This window comes from Sebastes fasciatus, chromosome 23, assembly GCF_043250625.1.
Source record: "Sebastes fasciatus isolate fSebFas1 chromosome 23, fSebFas1.pri, whole genome shotgun sequence".
Lineage (NCBI taxonomy): Eukaryota > Metazoa > Chordata > Actinopteri > Perciformes > Sebastidae > Sebastes > Sebastes fasciatus.
Genome location: NC_133817.1, coordinates 5,012,757 through 5,023,631, shown reverse-complemented (window position 1 = coordinate 5,023,631; position 10,875 = coordinate 5,012,757). Strand labels below are relative to the sequence as shown.

Below are 10,875 nucleotides of genomic sequence, written 5' to 3'. Positions count from 1 at the left end.
CCTTTTAGCATAGATATAAAGCAGCCTTTCGGGTGCCTGAGTTCCCTCGTGGACAAATATTGCAACAAAACAAATATCAGAAAAATATATGTTGTTTAATATATTTGTGTATCTCACAAACATATTTACTTCGAATGAATTAAATTCTTAAAAGCCATTTTACGCCATAAAACCCTTTTTTCAGTCAGGCAGTTCTTTGGGCAGCTACCACGACTTTTGACAACACAGCGGGGTCCTTCGTTTAGCGCCAGTTTGGATTTTCTCCCTCGCTCAGAGTTCAGCTTATTCAACATTAATATGTTGTTTTATTAAATATATAAGCTATGACTTCTACATAAATACACGTAGTTTTAATTATTGGTAATTAAACAATATATTGACACGTTGAAAGTCGTTTTAAAGGCTGTTAAAGTAGCTTTTAGAGCAAAAGTAAAGGAGACAAAGTGGTGACAGCAGAGCAGAGAGGTGAGTTCAGCTGTTTCAGTTAACTGATAATAATAATAAATGGAAAGATATGGTACATTTTAAAGAATATGTTTGATAAATGTTTTATTTTTTATATTTTACAGAAGAAACAAGTGGTATTCATGTCCCTAAATGTTGATATTTATGATTTAGTAGCTGTTTACCATGTTAAATGTCAGTTTAAAGGGGCCTGTTGACATGTTGTCTACTGATCTCTATATAATAGATTACATGTTTCTTTCTAGTAAACACAGTCTGTGTGTTTTAATGCACTGGCCAGATAGACAGATTCTGCCTCCACAATGTGACATTACTTTCCATTTATTACATGATGTTTGACAACACAGTGAGAGAGACAGAACCAGAACTTTAACTCAACAGGATTCTCAAAGCAGGATTTTAACTATGGTCAATTTATTACAATGTCATATTTTGTACTGTATAATACAGTGTAATACTGGTTGAATGAAATATAGATAGATAGATAGATGGAGAGATGGCGAGATAGAGAGATAGAGAGATAGATAGATAGATAGATAGATAGATAGTAACGTTATTGAAATTCAAGTTTCCAGCATCACAGTTCCATAGTGCAAAACATGTTAGTAAAAAGGCAGTAAAAAAGTTAGTAGTGCAAAGTACAAAAAAATATACCAGATATAAAAATACAAGGAGATGAAGAAAACTGTTAAAACTGAATATAGTGCAGGGTAACAGCTGTGATACACAACTATTACAAATGTGAATATAGTGCTGGATAATAAAATATAGGAGATATACAGTAGAGACCAGGGGATTAAAAAATGTCAAATATAATATAATATAATGCGGGATGAGAACTGAGGTAGAGAACATTTGATTTAGTTATTGGTGCAAGACACTTTACCAGACAGAGGGTAAATACAGGTATATTCAGGCAGACAGTATGAGGAAAATAAAGGTTTTTGAGAACTTTGAGAACCCCTGCGTTAAACAAGACACAACAATGTGCAGCTGAATATGATATCAAGCTGGAAAAGTACAAATAAAACTGTGAAATAGTGAATAGGGAAACTTGGCAGCAGCAAATAAGAGAGGACAAATATGCTTTTCCAACTCTGTTTTTTCTGGAGAAAGAGCTGTCCAGACATGCAGATCTAGCTTTAATATCTTAGGTCTACTATTCATGTTATTATAAAAGCTGCCAAATTAGTCTTCCCTTCACTCCACACAATAATATAAGTGTCTGTCTTCTTGTAGGTCACCAGGTCATCTGAAATCAGCTCCACCATTAACATCTCTAAAATGGACAGTAAGTATCATGGGATTTAAAACACATTAAAGTGCAGCTTTGTGAATAGATCAAAACATAATTCAGTTAATGTCCTCTCTGTTCAGGTGAGGATGATCTGGACATGCTGACGGCGCTGCTGGCCGAGAGCGAGGGAGTCGGAGAAGAGCAGGGTGGTCAGGAGCAGGCAGATGACTTGGACGGCCTTTTTGACAATGATGAGGAGGAAGAGTACAAAGAGGGCGTCGAAGAGGAAGGGCAAGATGTGGAGACAGAGGAGGACGCGTTGTCTGATCTGCTTGGAGATGTGGACGACATTGAAAATGAAGAGAAAGACGCTAAAACGAAAGAAAGTGGTGGAGAAGCCTGTGAGAGCCTGAACAGGTCCAAGGAGGATTTACAAGGTTTGTGCCGCTGCAGTCTCTCCTCTACTCTGCTTCTAGTTGATGTATAACGAATGTGTTCACCAGCTTTATGTCTTCCTTCCTCAGATGAGCTGAAGCGCATGCAGGAGCAGATGCAGCGGTTGCAGCAGCAGCTGGAGGCAAGCCAGAAGGTTTCCACGTCATCTTCCACTCCAGTCACGACTGCAGGGAGCTCGGCTAGTCCCAAACCAGCAACCCCCAAACGGACACCCAAACCGACACCCACTCGACAGCCGACTTCCAGACTGACCCAGGTCAAACCAGCCTCCGCCACACAGAAGACCAAGACACAAGCAGGTAAACGTCTTGTTGTTCACCAGCAACAGAGGTTGACACATCCTGAAGTCCACTGACCACTCTTGCTATTTTATTTTCCACATAAAGTACAGAATAAATTGATAAAGAGACAAACAACTGCACATAACAGCCACATGCAGTGGCAACAAAAGTTGATTATGTTTTCCTTGTCTTCTGACAGCAGCAACATCTTTATCCACTCCAGTCAGAGGAGGAGGAGGAGAAGGAGGAGGAGGAGCAGGAGGAGCAGGAGGAGGAGGAGGAGGAGGAGGAGGAGGAGGAGGAGGAGGAGGAGGAGGAGGAGGAGGAGGAGGAGGAGGAGGAGGAGGAGGAGGAGGAGGAGGAGGAGGAGGAGGAGGAGTAGGAGGAGGTCTGAAGCTCCAGGATTCCTCTGACTTTTTCGATGAGCTGAACAATGCTGACTCCTTCAAACGCAAACCCAGAGTAGCTCACAATCCCAAAGCCAGCACATCGCCAGGTAAAACTTCATTTACATAATCCAGAATTACTGAAAGCATTTTGTCAATGGAAGCCATGGTATGTTTGTGTACAAAAATGCCACTTGTGTATTTATTTGAGTGTATTTTCTTCACTGTTTTCTCATCAGAAGACAGAGGGCCACTGGTGGAGATAAAGATCGGCGGCACCTTCCAGCCAGTCGAGAGCACCAGCAAGGTTTACAAACCTCTGCGTTCACCTGCATTCTCTCAGAGCAGAGCTGCACCAGCTGCATCTTCATCACAGCCTAAACCTTCTTCTCTTCCTCCGCTTCCCAAAGATGTGGGTGTTGAGAGATACTCAGGACTGCGGCTCAGGTGAGGACACTAAAGTGATGAAAACACAGGCTTTCTTTTAATTAAAAATCAGCCGAGGAAAATCTCAATCTGGGCTCTTTTCCGTTTCAGAAAACCGCGCGTTTCCTCCACCGAGATGGACCGAAAGATGGCCGACCGCCGCCTGATCCGTCTGTCGCAGGTGCCGGAGCGTTTGGCTCGGGAGAAGCTGGAGGAGAGCGACTGGGTGACCTTCGCTGTGCTGGTCAACAAGGTCACACCGCAAAGCAACAGCAGTGTAGGTCGATGCTCAAACTTCCCGTCCCTGGTTGTAACCCTCTGTGTGTCTTTCTGAATACTGTGATGTGTAAAAGCTTACAAATCACACCAATTTGTCTTGATTTCAGGAACCTGTTAGCGTACATACATAGCAGTAATACTGAGTATGTTTGTTCTTGTGGAGCTCTGCTATTTTGCTATTTCTCGTAACTTTGTGAAGATGAAAGGATGGAAGGATACTGCAACATCCACCACCTTTTTTTTCCTTATCTCAACCTGTTTCTGGCACTATACAGTATGAATAAGCTCTACTGTTTCCACCCGGACGACAATAGTGGAAGAGATGCTCGCGACACAGCGTGCAGCGCCCAAATCGGGCTTAGCTTGACGCGGTGAAAAGCCGACGTGGCTTCAAAATCTTGATTTAGTGGGGAATCAAAGTGATGAGAGTTCCTTGGTCACAGCGCTGAAATTCATCCAAAGTTACATTTAACTTAGCAAATCTGAAAATGTCTGGGAAGTACTGTCAAATGTTTTGACTGAGCGCTTCCTCTCCGCAGGGCAAAACCTTCAGCATCTGGAAACTGAACGACCTCCACAACCTGGAAGTGTTTGTGTCTCTGCTCCTGTTCGGCGAAGTCCACAAAGAGCACTGGAAGACGGAGCCGGGCACCGTCATCGGAATCCTCAACCCAAACCCCATGAAGCAGAAGGACGGATATGACGGGGTGAGTGAGATCTGGATTTAATGCACATACTGTACAGTAGAGAAGCCGGTGTTCTTACAACAACAGACACCAGTGTTTCTCTCATTACCTTCATGTTGTTGCAGTCATTTTACTGTTTCTGACATTTGCATCAGTGATATCTTGTCAATGACAGGAGGATCAATATGTCAAATGGAATAAAGGTAGAAATAACAAATCCAGGACGGGGTTCCCACGCTTGTTGGAAAACCTAGAAAACAGTCATTGAAAACAAATGGAAAATGAGAGAAAAAGGGCTGCACGGTGGTGCAGTTAGCTCTGTCACCTCACAGCAAGAGGGTCGCAGGTTCAAACCCGGGTTGGGGGCCCTTCTGTGTGGAGTTTGCATGTTCTCCCCGTGTTAGCGTGGGTTTCCTCTCCGGGCTCCGGCTTCCTCCCACAGACTAAGACATGCAGGTTAATTGTTGACTCTAAATTGCATAGCTCATCATAGCTGATAATTTGCAGTTCTTCTTTAAAGTCTCTTACAGACATGGCAGATTTTATTCTTTTCTTACACGCCACATCTCAAACGCCACTGACAGAAATACTGGGTCAGAAGAACATAGCGTGCGACTGTCAGCTCATTACCCTCGGAAATGAACTGCTTTTAAATAAAGTGAAGTGATAACCTTGTTTTAATTATGTTTTACTGAATTGGTTTCAAGATTTTTTTTTGTCATTGACTGGTTTGGCAACTGAGGCGTCAGTCTGCCAATTAAAGCAGAAAACAGCCTGGTGGTGTCGGTGAAAATAGACCCTAAGGTTGCTGGTGTCGGCATCGCAGGACAAACAGAGATGTTAAGAGAGGAATGTGGCGACGAAAGCCAAAGCTCTTTCCTACTGCGAACCACACACACACCCTCACACCCTCACACCCTTACCACTCACCCACATAGGGCAGTTTGAGTTCAGAGCCTCTAATCTCAGAAGACTGATCTCCTCTGCAGTCACAGTTTATAGTGTCTCAGTAGGAACTTACTCCTAATGAACTAAATCAAGGTTTTTGCATCTTTCTAGTAGCTTTTCATAGTTTCTTTTAATGTTAACTGGATGTTTGTGTTTGATGTCTGTAAAGGGGAGACTCGTGGGTACCCATAGAACCCATTTTCATTCACATATTTTGAGGTCAGAGGTCAAGGGACCCCTCCCTAACTTTGTTATTGCGTTAATTTTGACAGCCCTAGATAAGGAGTATATAAGGAGAAGACGCTTGAATAAATTAAAGAGAGAAAAGAGCTGATTTGTTGTCTGTTGTAAACATTTGTTAAACTTTGTGTTTTGATTGGTCATCACTTGTTCCTGCTTCCAGAAAATAAAAGTTTGTGTTGAACGTGTGCAGGTGAGCCTGACGGTGGATCACCCACAGAAGGTGCTGCTGCTGGGTGAAGCTCAGGACTACGGCACCTGCCAGGCCATGAAGAAGAACGGAGACCCCTGCTCTCAGATCGTCAACATGGTGGGTCCATCTCTACACATTGAAACCTTTCCTTTCCCTCAATTAATCAACCTTACTTTCGGATTCATACTCTCATCCGGTATCAGTATTCCATCATATCTTACAGCCCTCTTGTCTCTGTGTTTGTTTACAGTTCGAGTGCCAGTTCTGCATGTATCACGTCAAGGCCCAGTATAAGCAGATGAGCTCCAAGAGGGCCGAGCTGCAGTCGGCGTTCTCTGGAAAAGGTCCCAACAAGCTGAAGATGAAGGGGAAGGGCGGCGGACTAAGAGACCGGCTGTGTCAGGATGGCTTCTACTACGGCGGCGTGTCCTCAGCGGCCTGCGCCTCCTCACTGTGAGTCATGTTAGATGTTGTTCATTATATATTTTTGGAAATATTTGTTTCCATTCGTGAAAGTTTTCTGCAAACTCTCCCTTTTAATGCTGTCAATGCAAATAATAATTAATGTAGTAATAATGAATATTGAAAATTGCAGTCAACTCCTACTGATTGTAAATCCAAAAGACGCCGTAGGAGACAATAATGCATACCGAGGTCACAACAATTTGGATTCTGGCAGAAAGTCTGTTTGCACTTTTACACGGCGTGTGCTGAAGTTAATTTATGCAGCCTAACTGCACCTTCCAGAGCCAGGAACATCTGAGCTGCCAGACACTTTCACTAACAGGTCTGTGTGTTGCAGAACGGCGTCCAAACCGAACAAACCCGTCCAGGGGACTCTGGACAAGCTGTTTGTGAAAGGCTCGGCTCAGCACATCAATCAGGCCAAGAGGCTGGGTAAGGACTGAATTTTTTTTTGTGCTTTGAGGTCCTGTTGGGTTGTATAGATGTCACCTCCAATTAACAATCCTTTTTTTTATTAGTATTGTTCATTGTTTTTGTTGTTGTTTCTTTTTAGCCATACAGTCCGGTGAAGTTTCAGGTTGTTCAAATGACTTTAAGAGCCTGCTGTCAGCACCAACACCCGGAGCTCTGCAGCTGAAGAAGCACTTGGCACAGGGCAGCAAATCAGGTACACGATTAGAGGCGATTATTTTGCACATCAATACATTTTTTCTAACTGTTGTTTTTGTCGTTAATACTTTCACACAGAACGAGGTAGATTTTTCTGAGCTTTCGAACCGTGAATAAAGGCATCAACCAACCACGTTGTGCGGAACGGGTTGAGTTGCGCCTGTATATTTATAATATTTATATATAACAACAACACAGAACCTAAGAAGTTAATTTGAATCTCAAAGTGATGTTCAATTAAAGAACTGTGAATTTAAAATCCTGTCCAGTGATGTTAAGTATCCGCTCTGTTATTAATCTGTTATCCATCTTCAGTCTCCAAAGATGCGGCTGGAGCTCCAGTTCAGTCCATCTCAGCCTCGGACCTGCTGAAGCAGCAGAAACAGATGCAGCGGGAGTTTCTGCAGAACCGTCGGCGGAGGGCGGACGAGATCCAGAAGAAGGTGCTGCAGAGCCCAGCCGGGCCCAGACCTGGTCCGTCGTCGTCTTCACTAGGCCGGGACGGTCTGACGTCCCCGAAAGCAGCCTCTGAGGTCCCCAAGGCCACCCAAAGCCCCGCAACCCCCCACGCCCCCACCCTGGGCCGAGGCTTCTCTGAGGGCGAGGACATCCTCTTCTTTGAGAACGGCCCGCCGCCAACGCCCGCCCCCAGCGCTCTCAGCCTATCGGCCGCCAAGCTGGCTGCTCTGAAGAGGTTGAAAGCAAAAGGGGCGGGGCTCAAAAAGGAAGACCCCAACGCTGTGAAGAGGAAGAGGAGTAACGACAGTGAGATCAGCGCCCGAGTGGAGAAGAATCTGACCTCACCCAATGGTACACAACTGCAGCACACTGAGCTCTTAGAGACACCGTATATCTCATCTATTCAGCACAACATAAACCTAAAGAATTATTGTTATATCGCTCTCTTCAAAGCCACCAGACTCCATTCACAAAAGCAGTAATTTTACCTCGCAGAACGCGGGAGTTTACACACAACCAAACTACAAAATCTGAACCAACCTTTCAGTTATTTCCAAACTTAGCACAAATAATGATGGACCCATCCTTTAAGTAAAATGACTTTATTGTTGCTTGTTATAATTTGTCCTTTTACTTACTGTGCAGGTGGATCGTCCAGTAATGAGGATGAGGAACCGGCCGTGAAGAGGAAGCGAGATCAGCTCGCCTACGTCCAGTCAGAGGAGTTTCAGAAGATCCTCAACGCCAAATCTCGCCACGGGGCTGCGCTGCAGGCGGTACGTCAAATTTCACTTTACTTTTTCTAGTCTCACTTTAAATTTTTCTCACCCCATTTTGATCTACAGCGATTGCACATAGATGTAAGGTTGATCTGATTTTGATCTTGTTTTCTTTTCTGCAAACGCAGCTGCATTCCTGCTGTAAAACATTGTAAAGTGTGTCTAAATAAAGACTTTTCTGTCCGAATCTCCTCTCTCTCTCAGGCGGAGTACCAACTGCAGGAGAGCTACTTTGATCCTCTGGTGAAGAAGGAGCAGATGGAGGAGAAGATGAAGGGCATCAGAGAGATGAAGTGTCGAGCAGTTAGCTGTAAAAAGGTACTGAGTTCAATTTACTCCCGATATGTGAATGTATAGATATATATACTGTATATATGTGCTGTAAACATGTATGAGATTGATCTATAAGATAATGTTGCTACCTCATAGACTGTATATAAAGTTGGACGATATGACAGCTCCTCAAAAGTGAAGCCAAAACATCTGGATCTCCCCCTGGTGGCTGGCTGCAGTATAGGTCATAAAGCCCGCCCCCTCCATGTTAGCGGATGGGACATGAGCCAAACTAAAATAAGTCAAAGTACACGTCAAATACATTTTTCCCAAAGATGGTTTCTGTCATTTTAGGTAGTTCTTATCACGCTAATGTATGTTGAAGTGTTAATTTTCCTGATAAGTTTGGTTTTAATTAGTTATTTGATGCTATAAAAGGAGGTGAGACGTCATGATTGACAGCTGCTCTGAGTGAAGTAGGGCTGGAGAGGCGTCGTCCATCTGTATATACAGTCTATGTGCTACCTTGGTGTAATGATCATAAATGCGAGCATGGGGGAGACGATTAAAGACTCTGACTGTCCCTCAGTTAGAAGTAGGGAAAATAAGCTGTCATTTCCCATGTTCCTTTGCTTCCAGTGTAATTACACCTACTTCAAGCCGGCGGATCGTTGTGTGGAGGAGAGTCATAATCTGCATTGGCACGACGCCACGAAACGTTTCTTCAAATGTCCCTGCGGTCAGAGAGCCATCGCTCTAGACAGACTGCCCAACAAACACTGCAGTAACTGTGGTCTGTTTAAATGGGAGCGTGATGGGATGCTGAAGGTAAAATCTCTCTCTGACTACTACAAAGAAAGAAAGACATATTCTATTGTTGTGAAAGAAAACAGACCTGATGTTCACGTCTTTTATTGCAGGAGAAAAAGGGACCGAAGATCGCCGGCGAGCTCCTCCAGCCTCGAGGAGAGGAGCACGGCAAGTTCCTCAACAGCATGCAGTGACCAGAAGCACCGGGAGTTTGTTATTTAAGTGTTTTAGTAGCATTTTTACATTTGTATGAATTATGTTTTTAAAGTTGTTGTTTATTGATTATGGAGATTTGAATGTATGTGATAATTGCAAGCTGATTAAAGCGATAAGCAATATTTTATGACAAATGTCTGTTTCTGAAAAGCTGATCGCACAGATTCTGGTGCACATCTGGAAAGTATGGAATTATATATTTACTGTAATATGATGGCAAATGTGTTTTCCAACATAATCCAGCAACACATTTCTACATTTTGTGACTGAATAGTACCGTTTGCTTTCCTGTCATGTCACAGTAGGAAAAACACAGGCGTAAATATAAAAAATTATAAATGATGGATGGATTCCATTTAGCTGCTTCAGTTTCAGGGTGCTGGTATTGTTCATGCTGGCTCACTGTCACAGTTTACTGGGACACACTGAGCCATCGTTAATGTTATTAGTAACAGCTGTGCTTTTCCTACTATGACGAGCCAAACTGTCTGCTGTGAAAAAGGCCTGGGCTGCCGTCGAATAGTCAAAATACTATTCCTTGACCTTGATGGAAAACGTCAAGGAAAGATGTGAAGGAGAATTCATAAGGACTTCGGAAACAACAACAACTCAGAGAATCTTACTGCACTTATACTAAGCTACGTAATTATGCGACGACGGATGTTGCCGCAAGGAATTGTGGGATGTTGCTATCTCTTTTCCTTTCGTAAAGGATGGACATTGTACCCTAAAGGAGATAAGAAAAGGAAGCATTGAAGCACCTTTCCTTATCACATGCACAACTAGCTTGGTTTCCAGCAGCTACTGTTCTGAGGGCAGAATAACCCTCAGATATCTACGTCATAAATGGTAAGTGCATTTCTTCTTCTTTCAGAATCTCAGGACTTCTTTCTGTAGTCAAACTTTTGCATACACATTTTGAAATTAAACTGCATTCAGAGACATTTTTATGTGCAGTATACACCCACATAAAGACTGGCTGAGTTTAAGTAAAGGTACAGTGTGTAGGATATGGCGGTTGCAGATTGCAACCAACTGAAAGGTACCCTGGGAAATGTAAGAATAACGATCAAGTATACAGATGAGCCACGTTGCTTATATATATATATATATAACAAAAGCACTTCTTTATTATTTCAGTAGGTAGTTATTACATTATTGCCTTTTAAGAAGCTCACTTCCTGTCTTGTACTACATAGTGACTGAAGCAGTCTCCTGAATCGGGGACACAAACACTCTCCATGTGTCGGAGCGACGACCGCCGAGGCCAGGTGGCGCTCACTCAAGTCTGTGAGCCAACGTGGCCTTGAACAGGAAAAGGTCTGAGGTGGACTCACAGCATCGAGATATAATAAGTCTTTGAAATTGAAGCTTTGTGATTAGTAAGTACGGAGTGCCATGCCACATTGTTTTGAGGGTTTCATTTGTGCACATTATCCCGTTGCTACTGTTGTTTTTCTTTCCTCTCTCCACCTCCTCTGTCTCTCCTCTGCCCAGTTTGTGTCTAATATTTCCACTCAGGAATGTGGAATTCATCTCAGCCTGATGACTTCTGCAGCTCACCTCGTCTTCTCTTTTATTCCACACACCGCCTCCCTCCCTTTAAA

General features: G+C 43.4%; 1 protein-coding gene across 1 annotated transcript; it reads left to right on the top strand.

The window, feature by feature from the left end:
• Positions 1–215: 215 nt before the first annotated feature.
• Positions 216–9,410, top strand: mcm10 (minichromosome maintenance 10 replication initiation factor). Its single transcript, XM_074625806.1, has 17 exons — positions 216–465; positions 1,705–1,756; positions 1,843–2,139; positions 2,227–2,457; positions 2,639–2,935; positions 3,065–3,272; positions 3,363–3,528; positions 4,070–4,237; positions 5,598–5,714; positions 5,848–6,050; positions 6,400–6,494; positions 6,616–6,729; positions 7,047–7,541; positions 7,836–7,966; positions 8,174–8,287; positions 8,882–9,070; positions 9,163–9,410. The coding sequence occupies exons 2-17, from the start codon at positions 1,750–1,752 to the stop codon at positions 9,244–9,246; spliced, it is 2,916 nt and encodes a 971-aa protein (XP_074481907.1). The 5' UTR covers positions 216–465; positions 1,705–1,749; the 3' UTR covers positions 9,247–9,410.
• The last annotated feature ends 1,465 nt before the right edge of the window (positions 9,411–10,875 follow it).

Bases quoted from the DNA above. Each gene is read 5' to 3' on its own strand.
- mcm10 (XM_074625806.1), top strand. The intron at 3,273-3,362 runs GTGAGGACACTA...TTTCCGTTTCAG, and splicing joins TACTCAGGACTGCGGCTCAG to AAAACCGCGCGTTTCCTCCA. The intron at 8,288-8,881 runs GTACTGAGTTCA...CTTTGCTTCCAG, and splicing joins GAGCAGTTAGCTGTAAAAAG to TGTAATTACACCTACTTCAA.